We start from the raw sequence: 22528 nt of genomic DNA, 5'->3' as shown, positions 1-22528 counted from the left end.
GTAAACATATTTTAAGATAAAAAAATCAGTGGCTGGGGAAGAGACTAAACACTAGTTCATTCAAAACTACGTTTTCAATCTCTCACCGTAAAGTGCCTTGGGACAAGAATAAAAACTAAAAACGTTTTATCCTTTCTCCCCTTACAGAGACTAGGGACGAGAGTAACTCGAGAACAACGTTACTCGCTTGGGACGAGATAAAGATCGGAACGTTCTCTCTCCTCTCTCTCTCTCCGTCTCTATCTCTCTCTCTCTCTCTCTCTAGATTCGCACCGAAGAGAAGAGCCCACTTACCTTTCGTCAATAAACAGGTTATTTGACCAAAGGAAAAAACTGAAAGGTTTTTCAATTAAAAGTTCCTTTAAAATAGTCTTTAAAACATTTAAGCTTTGAAAGAAAAAAGAACAAAACGTCAGAATCGATTTACGCTTTCTGCAAAGTGAAACCGTGATACTCTCTCTCTCTATCGTAACGATAGAGCGCAAACTGCGTAGCATAAATAAACTAAACGTTAGTTCATCTTTGAAACAGTACGAAGACTATTCAAAGAAAAAAACTATCATAAAATATTTACTAAAAATATTTCATTTAATAAGTTTTAAATCATTAACTCTGTAAAAGTTATTTACGATTGAAAAGGGCTCAACGTTGTTTAACTTCGGTTTCCAAGTTAGGACCGCCTACTCTCAGGAAAGGTCGCATATAAACAAATCATTAAAATTTATTTTGATGTTTATTATAAATGGAAAGCTAATCGAAGAGGCCTAATAAAGGCGGTTGAGATATAAAATATATAGAGGAAAATCTATAATTAATTTATAACGTGATAAGATAATTGCTAAAAGCCTAAAACACACTTCCGTCTAAGGGAAGGGTCGGCCATTTAAAAGTCAAAGAAAGTCCATACTCTCTCTATTGTCATCAAAAATTAAATCTATCGAAAAACGAGTTCAAGATTTAAGATGAAGATAAAACACCTGCACTGCGAAAGCTCAAACCAAAATGAAGTACTTCACCAAATATGTTGAGAAAACTCCAGGTTCTACAGCGAGTATTGATACGTCTTGTCGTCAACGTCGACAGAGAAGAATTGGAGGTTTTGTTTACATACAAGAGTGGTATCTGGCCGACAGTTGGCGCTGGTGGGCACACCCGCAACCTTCATAGCGATCGCTCGCGAGTTTTTTGAGTGTGTTTTCTGTCGAGCCGCAGAGTTGCAGCTATTATATATTCACCGGCTAAGTTAAATATTTAAAATTACCATGTTGGCCATACAAATTTGCTTTGCCCCGTAATGAAAGTTTTCCTTAAACTTTGGAATCAGAACCCTTAATTCCCGTGGTGGGGTTCATCAGAGACTACTACTTGTATACACATCGGATTTCCAAACACAGCTTCCAAACCAAAATGGGACCTTGCCTGAAAAATGGGGTTTTTGAAACAGGCTTCAAATATTATAAATACATTTGAAGACATTCTTCCATAAACCAATGGGCCAAACTACACAATGCCAGCATTATTGCCATGAAGTCCTTTAATAAAAACCTGAAGATCATAGATGCCATAACCTTTGAGATTCTACTAAGAAACGATTAATGATTGCTCTAATTTCTGTACCTGGATTTTGCAAGAATTCAGTGCTCGGCGAACTCAAATAATGCGTACATACAGGACAACTGTAAATCGATATATAAATTATAAGCAAGATAATTAATCATTTTGACACACACAAGATACCTAATGCTCACAAAGACATGTATTCCAGGTGCTGTTACTGTCAGCGTAAATCTCGGTTTCCTCATACAACAAAAATTAAGTAGCCCTTCTTCCTCTTAGCCAGACTTGTTCAGTAAAGTTTCATCCCCAGCTCAACTATACTATGAATGTTATTTAATTAAATCCAGTAGGAGATATAATCCATCATTACTTGAACAATAGAAAAACCATAATAAATATTTGAAGTTTACCATTAAACATGAAATAAATTATAACCAATTATTCTTTTTAGAATTGAAATGACATCCCTAGTACAGTATTTGATTTTAGAATAAAATCTATTTATTTCAAAAGAAAAATTGTATTCCATTTTCACCATTAGTTTAGAGCTAAAGACAGAAAAAAGGTTAAAATAACATCAGTACTGGAGTAAAAGTGGAAAAGCATTATGGGAAAGCTATAAAAAAAAGGGGAAGGAAATAAGGGAATATTCATCAACCAAACCTCAATTGCTACATTTCTAGCCACGAGGCTCAGTGTTTCTCTATTTGTATTACTACATGTTAAAGTATTATTTGAAATGCATGCATTAAGTAATGCAGGGACAATGAAATTAGTTGCTGTACTATATAGGAACAATTAACTTTGATAATCCTAATATTCAAGAGCCCTGTTACTTATACATCTATCTAATAAGTCAGTTACTGATTGCTTTACTTATTTAGAGCATTGTACATGACGCAATTACAGTTATTTTTCTGTATTATCAATATTTAGATAAATATTCAGTGTCATTTTCTTCTTTCCCTTTGTTACTGAGAATAAAAAAGTTGAACTCATTTTGAATCATCAGGTGGTATACAAGTACTGTACACCATTGGGGTAAAAGTTGAAGACTTGTCATTCCAGGAAGAAGTAATTTAAAAAATGTATAACTAAATATTAAAAATAAATTGAGAAAAAAACTGTTGTTTTAGTACCAACAGTTCTGATTCAGTAATACTTTTACCTATGAACCAATCAGAAAGTGAGAACAGCATAACAGAAAATGACAAATTTGAAGATAATTTGTATTTTTCCTAACCATACAAACCTTAGCTATTTACATTGGGTTTACCTTTTAGCGCAGCTGAAATGGCGAGCCATTAGAATTTAACGAGGGTGTATTACCCCCACGCTAGTTAGCGGGGGGTAGGGGAGTGGTAGCTAGCTACCCCCCCCCCCCTCACACACAGGTGAATGCTCACTTTCACTTAGAGGTAGGACTTGTCTTGGGGGACAGGGCTGCGGGCAAATATGTGTAAATAGCTAAGGTTTGTATGGTTAGGAAAAATACAAATTATCTTCGAATTTGTCATTTGTTCCGTAACCAAAATACAAACCACGCTATTTACATTGGGTGACTTACCCCTTAGGTAGGGTGGAAAGTCCCCAGCCATACTGGCTTTGGCTTTACCCGGGGACTCAGAATCCGAGTGAGTCGCACTCGAGAAAAGGAGTCCCTGCACCTCACAAGTTCCTTGCTCTGCAAGGAACCGTGTGGCCTACATAAGCTTGTGTGTGAAGGAAGAAGTGTGACCCGTCCTAGGCAGTTGACCTGGAGTTCCAGAAGGAACTCTGGGTTAGGACGTTCCCTATACCACCTCGTCAGGGTATGGGAGACGCGACAGTATTGACTCAATACTCGGAACACAAGGAAGCATGGTTTACCTGCAGAGGTTAGAGGTCAGCTATGCAGAGACCAGGATGCTGCTTCCCCGTAGAGGGGATGATGAAGAAAGAAATAAGGGCCAGACATACTTCTTTCGTTCATGCAGACTAAAACCTGATAATAATGCCCTCAACCTTCTGCTACCTGTCCAAAAAGGAGCCTGAGGTTAGACCAGCTGTTGTGTAGCCACCACAGAGCGATAGAAAACGTATCGAGACTCCTGTGGGTCACGCCCTGCAGGAAGCGGGCTGCGAAGGTCATTAGACGCTTCCAGACTCCAGCTTGTAGCACCTGCATCACAGAGTAGTATTATTCGAAGGCGAGGGACGTTGCGATGTATCCAACATCGTGCTGTAGGGCGACGTGACGGGGGAGGGTCTGGAGACAAGTCGAGATGAATGTCTTTGAGTCCGAGCTGAAGAGGTATACTGGTGACTCTCCCCCGTGTCCTCCTTGTGCTCCCAAATCGGCTGCAACTGAGGACAAACTGCAGCTGTTCCCAAAGCTAACCTCTCGATTCCTTTACTGGCAAGAAAGAGAAGGTCTTGGGGCATCAGATACAGAATGGAGACTCGAAATCTTGAAGGAAATGGACCAAAGGGCCGGGACCCCAAGATTCGGAGTCTAGCCAACAACTCAGGAGCGAACCTGAATGTTGCCTTCCCCTATTCCTTAGAAAGGGCGGAGTCGTACGAGACCAAGAAGATTGCTTACACACTGGCCGTGGCCAGAGTGAGCAGGAGACCCAAGACGGAATACAATCCGAGGCCTGTCGTGAAGGGTCTAGAGAAGATCTCTTGAGGGACTAAAAAGTCCAAGCCATGCTCCAAGTTGGAGGTCTCACTCTGACTAGGGCAGGGACGATCGCAGCTTCGCATGAGCGAGGAAAGATCCAGTGGGCAGGAAAAAGTTATTCCTTTAAGCCTGAAGGTCAGGGAAAGGCTGAGCGACAGGCTTCATTGCCGAGAGCGGAAAGGAGTTCCCTCCCGCCGAAAGGCAATAAGACCGTTATTGCTGGAGAAGAGGCCTCAAGGGAAGAGGTATATTTCTCACGGCACCAACCACCGAAGACTCTTCACTTCGCCTGGAAGACCCCTGCGGATGACTATCGCAGATGACGCGACCTCCTTGAGGAGGAGGCATAGTGTCTCCAGGCATGAAGCCGAAGCGACGCCCCGGTTCGTGAAAGATGTTGCAGTGTGGTTGTTTGAGTAGTCTGTGCCGTGGGAGAAGCTCTCCCGGGAGTTCCGTCAGGGGAAGCAGAGGGTCCAGAAACCGTTCTGCGCATAGTCCCAGTGGAGCTCTCCCATTGAAAGGTTGACAGACAACCTGGTCTTGTTGAGACGCATTCTCCACAGACAAAAATGAGGGAAGACGCAGGCGTCGAAGTTGTCCCACCATCACTGGAATGCATCTTGCCAGAGTCTCGGGGTCTGAGACTGGGGGGAAGAACAGCGGAAGCTTGAGGTTCCAAGCTGTTGCGATCAGGTCCCCCAGACCAGGACTTGCTGGTTACTCAAGGCCAAAGACCCCCAGGTACACTCTCTCTACGAGGCTCTGCTCGGATAGTCGGAGAGAACATTCCTCTGCCTGGAATGAGAGAGCCGATGGTGGTATTGAGAGTATCTCAACCATCTCGGAATCTCTACTGCAAGATGTGAAGGTGTGAAAATGCGTCCCCTGCTGGTTAGAACACGCCATAATCATGAAGTCGACGCGCACGGAGCGACTCGGCAGGAGCTGTAGGATCTGTAGAGGGGCCAGACTACGGCCCCTAAGCCTGCCTGAATGATGGAGAGGTATCCTTCAGGTCCTGACCATAGGCCTGGACCGGAACATGCCCCCCCCCCCCTTTCCTTTGACAAGTCCGAGAACAGCATCAAGAATGTGGGGAAAGGAGGAGAATATCCACTCCCATCACGAGGTTCCATAGGTCAACACCCATTGCAGGTCTAATAGTTCCGCTGGTCCCATAGGGGCAAGGAAGTTCGGTTAATCGTTGCCTGAAACCACCGGAACTTGGGCCGCCCCACATGGAACTTATCCTGAGGCGACCGTTCGGAACTATAGACGGGTCAATGAGGAAGGGAGAACTAAGAAATGTTCCAAGGTAGGGCTGAAAGCTCTGCTTGACTGAGAACAGGTACTGCGACTCTCCTCAGCCTTGCCACAGTCAACTGAAGGGAAGGCTCGGAGGAGGTGGCAACAGAATCTGGCGTCCCCAGGTGGTCACCCATCCAAGTACCGACCAGAACCGACGTTGCTTAACCTCGCTGGACGGACGAGAAGCGGGGTTTCCAACGTGGTAAGGCCGTTGACTCAATATCATGGCCAGATACTCCAGATGTTGAGGCAGAAGAAGAGAAGGCTCCTAGCAAAATGCCATGAACCTACGCTCATGGTAAGCATCCAGAAGCTTGTCCCATCGCTGAAGAAGGTCGAACCCGAGCCTACCGGAGTTGACCAGCCCTCCAAAAGGCGAAGGAGGCGGAAGCCTGCACCTGAGCGGCCATGAGGAAAGCAGGGAGAGTTCTCTGGGGGAAAGAACCTGCGATGCCACGGCGGGATCGCAAACACTGCATCATAAGCAGGAATACCTGCAGTCTAGGCTGAATTCCACAAGCTCCCTGGAAGATGGATGGAATGGAAACTGAAAGTACCCGTCCTTCCGATCCAGGGTTTAAGGAGTCCTGTCGCCTCGTTACCAGTTTGATAAATTCTGCTGTTCTACACTGGACGAAGTTTGTTCGACAAACTTGATCAGGGCTGAGAGGTCGACTACGGAACTCCCGTCTCAGATACTTCCTTACAAGAAAGGATCGACTGAAGAAGCCGGGGGTGAAGCCGTCGATGATCCTATGGAGGACCTTTTCCTAAGGTATGGATCATTCTGCCCAAACGGGCAACTCTTGCCGACGCTATGGCACAGAGGTTCAGAGACACTGAATTCGCTGACAGAGACAGCAGGCGCGATATCCTTGGCTGATCACAGAGATCGTGCGGGAATGGGCATCGGGAAGCTGTCATCCGGATGAGTAACCTTAAGCATCCTCCCAGCGTGAAACCTGCAATCCTAGAGTTCGTGAACTCTGCCGCTCCCTTTAGGACTATGCCCCCCCCTGGGGGAGCCTCCCATGCCATCTGTTCCTGACAGGAGGAAACTGCAATTGGACACCTTGTCTCAGTTGTCGTAGCCGATAACTTAGGCCGACGTGGTTGAAAGAAAAAGGCGCTGGAGCCCTGCAGAGTCTGGAAGAAAGCGCCTTGGAAGTCGACTTCCTCCGCACAGTCGCTGTCTAAGCCTCTGTCCTTGGGCACAAACAAACTCTTCTCAAGGATGGCCCTAGCTCTGGCACTCTTCAGACCCCGAGACCAGGGCAGAGCCACGCTGGACTTCGGGGCCTTCCGAACGTCAAACACTTCATCCAAGATCGTGTCTTTGCCTTCACGGGGGGCGATGACTGAATCCATAAGCCCGTTCAGTTGCCTTATCAGGCTTAGGACCTGCCAGAAGGCATGTTCGGATTCCTGCTATTCTCCTCCCTGCGGGCTGGCAGCTAAGTCTCCTGCCCCAGGGATCTCTTCCTGGGGTGAAACGTGGACATTCCCCCGGGTAGTCGTGGGTTCCTGGCGAATCCTTAAGGAGTATTCTGGACGGTCTTGAAGTCCTTGGATTCCCTCCTGGGAGGGATACAGGATCCCAACAAAGAGATTCGAGGGGCCCCTTCCACACGAGATGATTCTCCTCCATGAAGCGAAGTCTCCCCCCTTAGTGCCGAGGGGAAGACTACCGCCCCACTGGACTCACCTGAGGACGGAAAGGCCTCGCCACGGGAGAAGGGGCCTTCGCGACCGACCTCTTTGGAACCAACTTCGCCCTGGGGGAAGTCACCACGAAGTCCACTCCTCTCTTTCTCTTTAGCATAGGAGAGACAGCCGTTGGTTTGTTACCCTGGTCAGCGAGTGCTGGTTTCATAACCCTCACTAACGCCCGCGCCAGAGGACCAAACCAAGTCTGTTGCTCCAAGGACACAGAGTCCGAAATCCTCGCTAAAGGGAAAGGGATCGGGCGATCCTTTGGAGTGGACCCCACAGTACCTGCATGAAAAGAAGGTGGGGAAGAATGATGTACTAACCTCTCCTCAGTAGTATCCTTGTCCTGCACTACCAACCTGTGTTTGGGTGGAGGCGATCCCGAGCGTTGTCTAGGAACACGCGTTCCTGCTGCTACCCCCGGCTGCGGAATTCGCCGCGAACGATGGTCGCGCGAGGGCGAATGGTCGCGAGGACGGGCGGGCGGGCGGGCGAGCGATCGCGAGGACAGGCGGGCGAGCGGTTGCGCGGGTGTGCAGGCGAGCGGTCGTGCGGGCGCGCAGGCGAACGATCGCGCGGGCGCGTAGGCGAATGATCGCGCGGGCGCGCAGGCGAATGATCGCGCGGGCGCGCAGGCGAGCGGGCGCGCGGGCACGCAGGCGAGTGGGCGCGAGGGTGGGCAGGTGAATGAGCTCGTGTCCGAGGCGGCAAACGCAAGTGTTGGCGCGATGGCGAGGAAACGCGCTGCCGCGTGGGTGAGGAAGACCGCTGGCGATGTGGATCAACAGGAGATCGGTGGTGAGTTGGTGAGCGCTGACGCGCAGGTAGGCGATGGCGCGTTGTGGCATGGTGACGCGTTGGCGAGCGATAGCGAGCAGCATGCGCCGGTGAGCGATCGCACGATGGCGAGCTAGTAGCCGGCGAACCATGTCCCTTCAGAACCTCCGACTGACGAAGCGTTGGAGAACGTTGGCGCGCAGGCTGTAACACACGTGGGCGGTCCGAAGATCGCCGAGACACAGGTGATCGCTGACGCGTAGCATGTTGGTGAATAGGCGATACCAAAATCGCCTGTGCGTGCTGACGAGCAGGTGAACGCTGGAGCGTAGGCGATCGTTGACGCGTGGGAGAACGCTGGCGAATAGGCGATACTAAAATCGCCTGTGCGCGCTGGCGAGCAGGTGATCGCTGGTGCATAGGTGATCGCTGGCGAGCAGGAGGTCGACGCGTGAGATCCTGTGAAGGGACAGGTGGAGTGGCGCGTTCACGAGCAGGAACAGGAAGATCGCAGGAGTTTTGGCGAACATGTGCTTTTGACACACGCGCTGAACGATGTTGCGTAGCCACAGGGTCAGAAGACTGATGAGCAGGGAGCTCAGCCGGAACTGTAGGATGGTCAGAGACCGCAGGGCGATGATCCTCAAATGAGCGCTGACGCTCAGAAGAGAGCTGACGAGCAGGAGAGCGCTGGCGAGGAGGGCGAACATCAGGAGAGCGCCGACGAGCAAGAGAGTCTTGACGAGCAGGAGAGCGTTGGCGAACAGGAGAGCGCTAGCGATCAGGAAGCGCTGATGAGCAGGAGAGCGCCAATGCGCTAACACTGAGCAAGAGCAGGCCGGAAAACCGTTGCCTGTCCGCCGGGAGACTGATGTCCGTCGGAAGACCGTTGTCCGTCAGGAAGACCGTTGTCCGTCGGGAAGACCGTTGTCCGTCGGGAAGACCGTTGCCCATCGGAAGACGAGGTCAGACTGCTGTCCATCTGCATCAGGGCGGATGAAGGAGTTGTAGGCTGCAAATGTAGATTCAAAAAGGCGCCTCTTAGCACCCTTATAGGGAGATGAGAGGCCCTTACGACGAGGCGGATGGTGAGCCTTACGGTGAAGGAGGCCAACAGCAACAGCAGCAGAAGAATCCTCCAAAGAGGAGTCTCTATGAGTGTACTCTCGCTAACGAAAGAGAAACACTTCGTAGAAGAAACTGGTCAGCCAGTGACCTAAAAGGAGCAATCCTCCGAAGAGGGGCTCCTGCAGTTCCCCAGCTCCTTGAGCGAAACTGCAGGTGTGACCGCTCAGCACCAAGAGCATAGTCGCACGAAAAAAAGGCAAGAGAAGAACCCCCCAAAAGGGGAAAAACTCAAGCCAGGATAGGAAAAACTTCCCTCGGAAAGAAAGTTACCCACCCAAGGAGGCAAGCCACCTGAGTTCTAAAATGAACTGGAGAGCTGTCAATCGTCACAGGAGTACTTCCAGTAGAGGGAGACATGCCCCTGACGAAAATCCAAAGGGGAGGCAGCAACAGCCGAATCCCCAGGCCTCAACAAGACAGCTCACACCGTAGCCATATTACAGAAACGAACTAGATCGGTAACTGTAAAAAAATAAAACGAAAATCATTAGTACACATTCATTCCCCCGGGAAGGCTCCGAAGAGGAATCCCGAGGGAAAGGAACAAGAATTACACAACAGGCACGTACCCTCACAACCACTTACACTCACGGAAGGAGAGCTGTAACCAAAATAGAATTATAACAATTATAATTATGAAACTATGTAATTACGTAATTTAAAAATGAATGAACACTAAAGAAAGAATGAAAACCCCGAAAGGAATCGTTCTACAAGCTGAAATTAACAACTACAATTAGATTCATAAAACTAATTGAGAAAAAACGTACGGCGTAGCAACCCCCCCACACGGGAAGGAAGCTACAAGGGCGTAGTAACACGTAGTAAAAGGGTGAACGACCTCAAGAGAGAGAGAGAGAGAGAGAGAGAGAGAGAGAGAGAGAGAGAGAGAGAGAGACCGAAGTCAAACTCGATCGCAACCCATAAAATTACGCCGTGGTGGCCAAACTGCCGAGGACTCCACGGAGATATCGTACACTACACACACAACTCTAAAAAGGAAACTTACTGGTTTCTATACTCAAATATATATACAAACATGAAAACATGTTTACATATATATTGAGTAAAAGAAAAGTAAGCGATTAAGTAAAGACAAAACAAACAATGGCTGCCAAGCGAGGACCAAGACAGAGACGTCTGTCCCAGTCCGAGCCAAAAGTGAAAGTGAGCATTCACCTGTGTGTGAGGGGAGGAGGGGTAGCTAGCTACCACTCCACTAACTAGCGCGGGGGTAACGCACCCTCGTTAAATTCTAATGGCTCGCCATTTCAGCTGTGCTAAAAGGTAAACCCAATGTAAATAGAGTGGTTTGTATTTCGGTTACGGAACAACCTAAAATTAAAACTAGATTTAGACGAGAAGACTTTAAAGGTGCTATAACGTAAGGCTTGCAGGTGGGTATATGTCCTAGAATAACTAAGAAGCAAGGATATGGTGAAGGATTGAAGCAACGAATTATAGAAAATGCCATACCCTTGGATTTCCCAGGGAGGTCCTTCTCTTTGGTTTGGGCCAAGACCAAGGGAAGATTATATCGGATTGAAGCAAATTGAAACTACTGTTGCATACTTAAGACGCATTATATAATAGTAAGAAACATGGAAATGAAATAAAGCATTATCTTCTTCACAGGTCCCACTGTTTTGAATGACAAGGATAACCTGTATAGTTTGTATCTGTGACAGCGTTAAACTTGTGAAGATTAATCTTTGCATGCAGAAGTGCAGCAAATTTTGGGTGTTAATATGCATAACCTGGAACAGAAACTTTCACCTTCACTTGTCTGGGGTCCAAAGCCTTCTCACGATTTTTTTTCTATAATAAGAAAGTAGAAAAAAAGTTTTAACTCATAGAAAATACATGAACTATGAGAGCATAATAGCAAGAATCTGAAGTAAAGAAATCATGGAAGTATACTCATACACAATAATAATATAAATCTTATACACCTTCACGAATAAAACAAAATGAATTTTATTTTACAATAATATAAAAACGTAAAATATTCTAGAGAACTTTTTCTTTTGATTTGCAAAATAAAAAAATATGTATAAACCACGGGCTTAGTAAAAGGTATCCATTTCAGTTCCCAAAGTACAGGCTGTCTAATAATTATGATAAGTAAGTTAACGGCTGGTTTACGACTAAAGGCAAACTGTTCCCTTCCACATTATATTATCATTATTAGTAGTACAGAAGTAGTAACTAAGCTACCACCCTACTCAGAAAAGTAGGATACTACAAGCTCTAGGGCTCCAATAAGTAGCCTAGTGAGGAAAGGAAATAAACTATTATTATTATCATTGTTATCATCACTGTAGTTAAGCTACAACCCTGGTTGGAAAACCAAGCTGCTATAAGCCCAAGGGCTCAGAGAAAAATACCCCTGTAAGGAAAGGCAATACGAAAATAAATAAACTACAAGAGAAATAATAAAGGGATTTTGACGTAGGAAAAATCTATTTCTGGGCGAGGGACCTGTGCCGCCCAGTGAATAAGCTCCAATTAGCACTTATTCTTAGGTAATTTACTGCTAAATATACCAGAGAAAAAATGTAAAGGAGTGCTAGGTTAACTAGCTCGCTCACCTATTGGTGTCGGTATAAAATTGGGCGTATAATCCAGAGGTCCCGCACTATTTAGATTCATCCACGACAAAGACCCCAATAGAGGAGAGCCGTTCAACCTCACTCGGCACCACCAACTCTGCATCCGCTCACAACCCAACTCCTTAGCACCAAAAGTTTGGGGACTCCAAGGGAGAGGAGCTGGGAGGGTTCACTGGGCGGCACAGGTCCCTCGCCCAGAAATAGATTTTTCCTACGTCAAAATCCCTTTTCTGGGCTTGAACCTGTGCCGGCCAGTGAATATATACAAGAGAAATGTCACCAAACTTGTAAAATAAAGGAAAAAACATAAACGTAAGGGAAATACAAGTTGCTTTAATCAGAGATGAGTGCCAAAAACAGCTATAAGGGTATCTTAAAAAGAACATAAATCCACTTGGTAGAACAATTGACAAATAAGGTAAGGTATAATAATGCCGTGAGTGATAATGTATACAGATACTCAGGAGTCAAAAATTTACAAATATAGTAATAGTAATCAGGTGCGAAACCAACGAATACAAATAGGGTATAAATGAGGCAGGTAAGGGGGAGAGATAAAATGACAAGGAATTAACATGTGAGTTACCTGGGGGTAACTACGCTCCCTGCAGCTACTGTAGGAAATTTAAGGACTTCCAAATGTTTAAGGTAGTGTTTCTTGAACACTGACGGTGATTTCCACCCTGTATACCTGGAAAGGTCCGTAAAATTCATGTGGTGAAAAAAGTTCACCGAAGTAGCAACCGCTCTGATATCATGTGCAAGAGGAAAAGAGTCAGGGCTAGCTTGTTTAATAAAATACAAAATTTGTTGCCTGATCCCTTTAATGGTAATGGTACCGCCTTGTTCTCTAACGAATAGAGGCCCCGAGGAGTTAGAGGAGGTCCGGGATAAATAAGACCTAAGAGTAGTAACAGGGCACAGAGACGGATCTTGCGTGAGGGGAACAATTTTCCAGGAGGACCATCTGTTCTGAGGGTCTTCGTTCTTAGCTAAAAAGAATTTGTTAGGTGAAAGAAGGACCTCTCCCGAAGGAAGGAACTCAATATGACCCGGGTCTCTTGACAAAGCTGCCAGTTCAGAAATTCTTGCCCCGGAAGCCAAACTCACCAGGAAAAGTGTTTTCCTGAGAAGGGGAATGTAATAACAAGAACTGTTAATGGTATCAGAAGCCAATTTGAGTACATCATTAAGGAACCAGGTAACCGGGGTAGGACGAGTAACCGGTTTCAGTCTGGCACAGGCTTTCGGAATTGAAGCTAACAAAGAGTCGGTTAAGTCTATGTTAAAACCCACTAGGAAGATCTTTTTCAAGGCAGATTTAATAGTGGTGATAATATTGGCTGCCAGACCTGATTCTAATAAAGTTCTAAAGAAAGTGACTGTAAGGTTCAAGTTCATACAGTGTACGTCTGAGTCTATCAAAAATTTAGCCAACTTTTTAACCGCAGAATCATATTGGCGGATGGTGGAATCCCGTTTATCTGATTCTAGGAACAGAGTGTTTTGAGGATCGATATTGGCACCATGCATGGCCGCAAACTTCATGAAGTCCATAAAGTTAGGGCGCTCTGAATGTTTGAGAAAGCGTACACAACGCGTGTTTGTACTATCTGAGACAGAACCGGATTGGGTATCGGGTGAGGATGTAGTCTCAACTCTCGCAGGAGAGGATACCAATTGCTCTTGGGCCAGTTGGGTGCGACCAAGGCTACTCGTCCCTTGAAGGATCTCAGCTTGTCTAGGACTTTCAGTAAAAGATTCACCGGGGGAAAGAGATAAATCCTTTCCCAGATGTCCCAATTCTGTGACATAGCGTCTGTGGCGTAGGCCTGAGGGTCTAGATTGGGAGCCACATATACTCTCAACTTGTGGTTGGACTCCGTGGCGAAGAGGTTCACTTGGAGACCCGGAACCCGAGAGAGAATCCACCGGAATGACTTTAGATCGAGTGACCATTCCGATTCTAGAGGGGAGGTCCGGGACAAGGCGTCTGCCACTACGTTCCGGACTCCCGCCAGGTGGACAGCTGAAAGATGCCAACGGTTCGAGGCTGCTAGGGAGAATATGGCTACTAGAACATGGTTCAGAGGCCCTGATTTTGATCCGCCTCTGTTGAGGCAGCGGACCACCACTTCGCTGTCGAGAACCAGACGAAGGTGTTGTCTCTTGGGTGGAGCGAGACGTTTCAGGGTTAGAAGAACTGCCATGGCCTCCAGCACATTGATGTGAAATTGGCGGAATAAGGGAGACCAAAGACCTTGAACTTTCCTGAGCTGAGAATAGCCTCCCCAACCTGATAGGGATGCGTCCGTGTGAATGATTAACTTCGGAGGCGGAAATCGAAGGGGAACTGACTTTGACAGATTGTTGGCCCTTGTCCAAGGTAGAAGTCTTTCCCGGAGAATGGGAGGAAGGCGGACTTTCCTGTCCCGGAGCTTCCGGTTCGCCCTCGAACGCCAGACACGATTGATATCTTTCAATTTTGCCTTCAGAAGTAGATCCGTCACTGAAGCAAATTGAAGGGACCCTAGGATCCTCTCTTGGAGTCGTCTGGAACTTACTTTGTCTTTGAGAAAGCGTTTGGTGTTCATTGCAATCTCTAACCTCTTGGGTTTGGGAAGACACAGAGTATGAGATATAAGATCCCATTGCAGGCCGAGCCATTGGAACTTTGATTTCGGAAGAAGACGGGACTTCTTGAAGTTGATCTGGAAGCCTAGAGATTGAAGGTATTGGATGACTCTGTGAGTGGCTTTTAGGCAATTTTGGGAGGTGTCTGACCAAATGAGCCAGTCGTCCAGATAGGCTACTACTTGAATCCCTTGATTTCTGAGTTCCTGAACAGCAACTTCTGCTAACTTTGTGAAGATCCTTGGGGCGATGTTGAGCCCAAAGGGCATCACCTTGAAGGAGTAATTTTTGTCCCCTAGGCAGAAGCCTAGATACGGACGGAAGTGTCTCGCTATCGGGACGTGATAATAGGCGTCTGTAAGATCGATAGAGGTGGTGACGGCCCCACGGGGAAGTAAGGTCCGCACCTGCGAGACGGTAAGCATTCGAAACTTGTCACATTGAATGGACAAGTTGAGAAGGGATAGGTCTAGAATCACTCTTCTCTTGTCCGAATCCTTCTTCGGGACACTGAACAGCCGACCCTGAAACTTCAGGTGTTTCGTTTCTTGTATGGCGTTCTTTTGTAACAGGTCCTGGACAAATTCGACTAGGTCCGGAGTGGAATGTTGATGAAATCTGTTCGGAGGTGGAGGTCCTTGAATCCAACTCCACCCCAGTCCCTTGGAGATGATACTGAAAGCCCAGGGACTGAACCTCCATTTGTTGCGGAAGGCATAAAGCCTCCCCCCTACCCGCTGCACCTCAGTATTGGTTTGAGGAGTTGCCTCCACGTCCGCCTCGGAAGTTCTTTCCCTTGCGAAAGAATCTACCTCTACCTCTGTTCTGGTCTGAACCACGGTGGTAGCCTCTACCTCTGTTATAACTCTGGGAAGAGCCTTGAGCCTCATAAGACTGGTTAAAGGCTGGAGAGGTGGTGGAGGCACCGGGAAGCTGGCTCTTAGGGAGCAGAACGGTGACATAGTCGTCCGATGAAGGAGCCCGAGAGGTGGAAGGCTGTGCAGGAGCAGCAGGAGATGGAGGAAGAGGCTGACGGAAAACAGACGAACTACTCTGCTGTTGCCGGAACTGGGTGGAGGTATACGGGCGGAGCTTCTTCCTACCCCGGGCTTGGTAATTTGCGGGATCATATTTCCGCTTAAGAGTCAAACCCCAACGGGCTTTAAGGCTCTGATTAACCCTAGTAGCCTCTGCCAAGACTTCCTCCACAAGATCCTCAGGGAAAAGATTTGAACCCCAGCAAGAGGACCGGATAAGTTTATTAGGCTCGTGCCTAATAGTCGCCTCAGCCAGGACGTGTTTGCGGCACCTACGTTTGGCAATAGCAAAGTCATATAGATCGAAATATAACGACTGCAAAGTAGCCTTATTGAGAGACTTAAAGATACTCTCAGTATCATAAGTTAAGGCTATCGACTCCGTAGACGTGGCCAAGTTCAAAGTTCGACCAACACGTAGGCGGGAATCATACTCCTGTTTAATAAGGGATTCCGGGAGACGGGGAAGCCGTTCGCTAAACATTACCGACGCACAGTCGGCTGTTAGCTTGCCAGAAGTAAAGGTGGTATGGACATTGTCCCAACACTCATTACCTGAAGGAAGAAGGAGGGAGATCGGGTCTACCTCTCGGATGGGAGGCAAGGGCTTCTCCTCCAGAGCATATTGAAAAGCCAGTTCTGCAACCTTATTGACGCATGGAGTCACGGTATTCTTGTCCATTAAGAACATTGTGAACGAACTTTTATGAGGCGTCAACATGGTATTGGTGCAACCAATATCATTCAGAAACCTAGCCCAAACAGATTGGGCTTGTTCCTTTGGGAAAATGACAGTCTCTTTGGGGACCTTATCCAGCCGAACCAGAGCTTCCTCGGTAAGCCTGGCATAACCATGAAATGGAAATGCGAGACCAGGAGGAAAGAATTCAAAGTCCTCTAAGGGACGAGTGCCAAGACCTTCCAATGTTAACATCCCGTCTGAAAATGTGGAATGAAGAGCCATGCGCCAAGGGTTATTCTTGGTAAACGGCGGAAGCTTAGAGGCATCTGGGATGAGAGAGCTTTGAACTCGCTCCGGAGCACCCTGCTCTAATGCCCCAAGTCTCTGACCAATGTTAGAGAACATCGTGTCCATCTTGGCCTGCATTTCCGACACCAACTTAGCTTGCATCTCTGACACAATGCGAAGCATGGGTGATTCGGAAAGGCCCGGATTAGGAGCAGAAGTGGCGGATTGTACTCCCGGGTCGTGAGACTTAGAGGAGGAGCCGGAAGCCTTAGATGACGGGTTCGTATTAGACTTGGAACTATGGGAAGCCTTGTGGGGCTTACGAGCTTTTGGCAAAGTCCTAGATATAGACTTATCTTTGGGGGGAACCGGGTGTGATCGGTGAGACGAATCACGGTCCCCAGAAAGACCATGGAAAGAAGAGAGATCAGATGAAGAAGAAAGAGCGGGGCTGAGGATAGGAATCTCAGCGCCGGTAACACCTGCCTCACTTACCACCCTACCTGCATCCGGATCATCCAACAACATAGGTTCGACGTCCAAGTTCATGGAGGCAACATTGTCTTCCAGATCTCCGGGGGCATCCAACGGATCTTGCTCCTGGTCTATGAATCCCGCAATAGTGGCATCAATGTGGGCAATGATGGGTGCCGCAACATGCCTAGCCACAGCGGCTGAAGACTTGGCATTAGGGTAGATCATTGCACAGTAGTCTTCAGACAGGACATAAGGCTGTTTGGATTTCACATTCCGGGCAAATCCCCCAACCCACACTTTCAGTGTGGCCCGAGCCGCAGTCTTCTGCTCCGGGGATGCCTGAAATAATAGTGAGAATTACCGAAAGGAAGATTCCAGGGGGTCCTTCAAGACCATAGAGATCTTGCTAAATAGTGTATGTATACCAAAAAGAGGTAAAATAATTAGAAAGATAACATAGCCAACGGGACTCACCGAATTAGATCCGAGGGTGGTGATGAGGTCAAAACAGACCATACAATTATCAGGGTGTCAGACCACGATGTCTTCCAGCTGAACTCCGCAGAGGGCGTGAGACCTACAAACAGTATGGCCACAAGGCTGGTGAAGGACAGCCGCACAGGCCGTCGTCTGACAATGCACCATCTATAAAAAGAATAGTATATGAGAAACTGTAATTCTCTTAAGTAGGGGCGGGTCCGGAGGACCCGGGACTAAACATAAGTCTAACTTAAGACTAGAGCTTAACTGTAATACTCTTAAGTAGGGGCGGGTCCGGAGGACCCGGGCCTAAACATAAGTCTAGCTTAACTGTGATACTCTTAAGTAGGGGTGGGTCCGGAGGACCCAGGCCTAAACATAAGCCTAACTTAAGACTAGAGTATAACTATCCATTCCGGTCGAGCCGGGATCATAAAGAAGGATGCAACAAAGAATTAAGACACATGGTGTCTGATTTCCCGGAGCGAGGTTAAGCCCCGGGCCGGGAAATAAAAGTACATCCATAAACCAATATATATAGGAACTCCGGGATAGTGATCTGTCATATATAATCATAGAAACTGTTATAAATAAAGAGGGGGGCGGAACTGTAGATAAGAACCGCCAACAGAACCCGGAGGGTTTCGTATAACATAATAAAATTGTGATAGGTGAATATAAAATAGGGTGCACCGGGATCCTACTCTGTTGAAAGGTGGCCAACCCGTCTAGACAGAGACGAAACCGCCGGGACACCCGGAGGACAAAGTCCATAAACACTGAACTACCCCCTCTAAAAGGAGGGAAGGCAACGGTCCCCTAGGAGAGGGGGGAGAGAAGCCTAGCCACAAACCTAGCGAGAGGGGGAGCTTGGGGGAGGATCACGTGATACGGAGCAGCAGGGCTACCAACTGACGATCCCCAAACACTACCAAAACAGATCATACGGAGTAATAAGCACAAATATTCATTATAAAAGTAATAGCGTTGAAAAATATATGAATATACACATAAAAAATTAGGGCAAGGCCTGCAACATAATAAATAAATCCCAAAGAACAGCAACCTGATGGCTTAAATAATAAAAATTGCCGCCCAGTAACGAAGGTCGGCAAGGCATCTACGATACGTAACTGATATCGGCCCTAAATATGAACCACAAGGGTTCTAAACGCTAAATAATGAATATCCACAATAAAACATATAAAAATTTAATTAATAATAAAAATAATACACTTAGTAACACCGCGAGTGAAACTAAAAGCTCTCAAAACAGGAGTACCAACCGTAAGCGGAATCAAGCAAGATCGATATGATCGAAGAGAATAAACTCCTATAATTAAAATATTAAACGATCTAGATTGCTCAAAACACAGCAAAACATAGCTTGGTACTTAACTTAGACGGTGTCTCCTGGGAAACCGATGAAGAAGCCATAATCCAGAGAAAAATAAGGCAAAACACGAGAGCACAAAAAAGCGGGTTACCATACAGGCGTGCTAAAAAGGAGTTGGGTTGTGAGCGGATGCAGAGTTGGTGGTGCCGAGTGAGGTTGAACGGCTCTCCTCTATTGGGGTCTTTGTCGTGGATGAATCTAAATAGTGCGGGACCTCTGGATTATACGCCCAATTTTATACCGACACCAATAGGTGAGCGAGCTAGTTAACCTAGCACTCCTTTACATTTTTTCTCTGGTATATTTAGCAGTAAATTACCTAAGAATAAGTGCTAATTGGAGCTTATTCACTAGCCTGCACAGGTTCAAGCCAAGAAAACAATTATTATAAAACCCTTTAAGAACAGTAACAACATTAAAATAGATCTTTCAAATATAAATTATAAAAAGAGAGACTTATGTTAGCCTGTTCAACATTAAAAACATTGCAATGCAGGAGTTCTTAAGATGTCAATTTATGCAATACCTTCAAGTAGGAAGGTGGTGCAAAGAATCTCTGGGGTAGAGGACACCGAATAATTCTCCCTAAAAGTGAGGGCTATAAATGGTGGGGAACGTTCGAGAAGTTATGGAAACTGTGAGTAGTAGTATGGATAGTTGTGGTCAGATGGAATCTATAAAGGAGATGACTCTAAAAGTATAAATTCTGGTGGAATGGCAGTGTTTTAAAGCAAGTCAAAGTGGTCATACTGGTCAAGAATATGGCTGAAGATGTTATAGAGGTGAGCCAAGAAGATTAAAAAATAATAATTACGATGATTTTATTATTTTGGGAGACTAGCAGATGTTGTGACATATATCATAGCCAGATCTGAATGGACACAGAGTTTGTCAACTTTGTCACCTAACTTTTGAAGGTGCAAGCGTAGGGTCGAGTGGTACAGAACTAAGACTCGCGGCTGGTAAGTCTTATATTGATCAGAGCTGGTTTATGGGATGTTATGGGTAGATATAGAGAAAAGAAATCAGAAAGCAAAAGAAAATCGTGAATTGTGGTAAAGACAAAGGTTAAAGTTTCTCAATACATCATTTGAGAGGATATATAAAAAAAACATCATGGTCTGGAAAATGACTTCGAAAAGATGAAAAAAAACCTAAGAGAGGAGATATAAAGGAAGACAGAAGAATTAAAAGTTAAAAATAAAGAAATACTGCTACATTTGGAGGCTGTTCTCTGAAAAGATGCTTAGTGAAGAGAATGAACATGAACTAGACGATGATGGCATTATTCAGAGATCAACAGAAACCTTAACAGCCGAGCAAGTTAAGAAGCCCCAGTACAATCTGGAATAAACAAGCGACTCAATAAAAGTAGCAGCAAATCCTTTCTGCAATGAGTTAACCAGAATATATAGAAAACTAGTAAAAGAAAGGATAGGAAATGAATACTGTAGTAGGGAAACTCTTACAGTAATGTTATAAGAAGGTAAAGGGAGTGCACTGCTGAGTAGAAATACAAGGACACGACTTCTTTAACCCTTTTACCTCCAAAGGACGTACTGGTACATTTCACAAAACCTCGCAAAAAACTGCTATTTACATTTTTTTTTTTTTTTTTTTTTACATATTTTTGATAATTTTTTTGAGTAACTTAAGGCATTTTCCAAGAGAATGAGACCAACCTGACCTCTCTATGACAAAAATTAAGGCTATTAGAGCAATTTTAAAAAAATATACAGCAAAATGTGCTTTAAAAAAATAACCCCTGGGGGTTAAGGGTTGGAAAGTTCCAAATAGCCTGGGGGTAAAAGGGTTAACATACTATACAAGTTTTAGAAAAGATGCAAGAGGAAAGACTGAAGTTTTGTAAAAATTAATGGTTGTCAGTTCTGGCTGCATGCATGGGAGATCAACAAAAAATAAATTTCATATAAGGACTTACAGAAGAACTTCCATGAAAACATGAAGAGATTTTGACATATATTTAGAGTCTAAAAACATATTTCAAAGAGCACGAAGAGGCAGGAGTTACCAAAATTACTCCTCAAGTTAGTGATTTTACTCTACTTCAACCTTAGATCTAGAAAGAAAGCAGAGGCAGGAACATCACAAGTACTTCAGATACATAATGGCGTACATCTATGATCAGTAACGAGCCCTTTGCTTTACATCATGGTAATGGAGGAATCTATAATGGAGTGCAGAATAGAAAGCCTCAGTGAGATACTCTATCCTCTTCTAAGAGAAGGATACTCCAAAATCCAACCTTTGTTCTCTAGTCTTGGGTAATGCCATAGCCTCTGTACCATGGTTTTCCACTGTCTTGGGCTAGAGTTCTCTTGCTTGAGGGTACACTCAGGCACACTATTCTATCTTATTTCTTTTCCTCTTGTTTTGTTAAAATTTTTATAGTTTACATAGGAAATATTTAAATCAATGTTGATACTGTTCTTAAAATATTTTATTTTTCCTTGCTTCCTTTCCTCACTGGGCTATTTTCCCTGTTGGAGCCCCTGGGCTCATAGTATCCTGCTCTTTAACTAGGATTGTAGCTTAGCAAGTAATAATAGAAGTAGTAATAATAATAATAATAATAATAATAATAATAATAATAATAATAATAATAATAATAAAATAACTAAATGCTACCAGCAGAGTTTGAGGAAGAGCCAGCAGAAAATACTGAAAGGTGGAGTGAAATAGAGAAGAAAGGACTGAAACTACACATAAGCGAAACTACGCTAATGGCAACTGGGCAGGAAGCAAAGTAAAAATTACAATCTGGAAAATTGCTATGTGGTTGAGAGAAAGGTGTAGGGTGACCTCTGTTCAGTGTACCAAATGTAAAGTAATCTGGATTAGAAGAATTCAGATGCCTAAAATGTATAAAAAGAGTAAGTGGGAAGATTGAAGCGTTGTGAACTTTCTAGGGATAGCGGGGTAGATCTATCTTGGAAGGAGAAGAGCGTATCTAATAGGCAGGAGTGAGCAGCCAGTATGAAAGTGGCGGCACCTTGGGCAAAATGGTATGACATTACCAGACTTCCGTTAATTACAACAAACCCATTAGTAGAGACAGTAAATACCTACGATACATACATGAGGCCAGTACTACTCTAATGCAACCAAAATATGAACACTAAGAAATTGGAAGAAATTTTGATAAGGTGGGACTTTTAACTATCCAAGATTCATGGCTAGAGTTCAGCAGGAAGACCATACAGTAAATCTCCTTTTAGAAGCATTTTATTATGTAGAACTACGTTATAGAACTTCTTGATAAATACAAAAGCTAGCTCGTCATCAGTTGGAAAAATATTTTAGTTGTTGATCATTACCATGAAATGAATAAGTAAAATACACATCAATTAATACTTTGAAAAATTAAATCAATGTTAACAAGCAGCTGTAGGAACTCCTGATACATTGACAGACTAGTGTGCTAGTGGTAGTGAGAACATATGACCAAAAGGTGAAAAAAAAAGAACTAACATTAGAACTTCTGTTTATAAGTGACAGAATACGATCATAATTCAAATCAGTTAACGAGTATTGTATTGGTCTACGAGCAAAAATTTCCTTCCATATCCTCATATTTTGGGCAGGTACAATACTAACAAGACTAGCACGAAATGCACAGAAAGCAGTCTTGCAGTGCCCATACACCACCCAAGCAGCGTTCCTGAGTTTTACACCATGATGTTTTGCCTTAGAATGCTCCCCCCACTATGCTCAGAACTTAACTCTTTCACTCTCTCTCTCTGAGCAGCATTCGTA

General features: G+C 45.2%; 1 protein-coding gene and 1 pseudogene across 3 annotated transcripts in view; both read right to left on the bottom strand.

Moving 5' to 3' along the window:
* The window catches only part of LOC137648884 (mitochondrial outer membrane protein SLC25A46-like), a 137218-nt gene that overhangs the window by 39484 nt on the left and 75206 nt on the right, over positions 1 to 22528 (bottom strand). For 2 of the 3 annotated variants that reach the window (XM_068382060.1, XM_068382062.1), the window contains exon 7: positions 10922 to 10963. The exons of the other annotated variant lie outside the window; for it this stretch is intronic. In XM_068382060.1, coding sequence (XP_068238161.1) covers positions 10922 to 10963 — 42 coding nt within the window. The remainder of the gene's footprint in view (positions 1 to 10921; positions 10964 to 22528) is intronic. 3 annotated transcript variants of the gene reach the window in all.
* On the bottom strand, positions 5628 to 5746 carry LOC137648948 (5S ribosomal RNA; annotated as a pseudogene).

The sequence above is a fragment of the Palaemon carinicauda genome, chromosome 10, assembly GCF_036898095.1.
Source record: "Palaemon carinicauda isolate YSFRI2023 chromosome 10, ASM3689809v2, whole genome shotgun sequence".
Classification (NCBI taxonomy): Eukaryota; Metazoa; Arthropoda; class Malacostraca; order Decapoda; family Palaemonidae; genus Palaemon; species Palaemon carinicauda.
The sequence above is the reverse complement of the archived record's forward strand: the minus strand, read 5'-3'. Positions and strand labels throughout refer to the sequence as shown.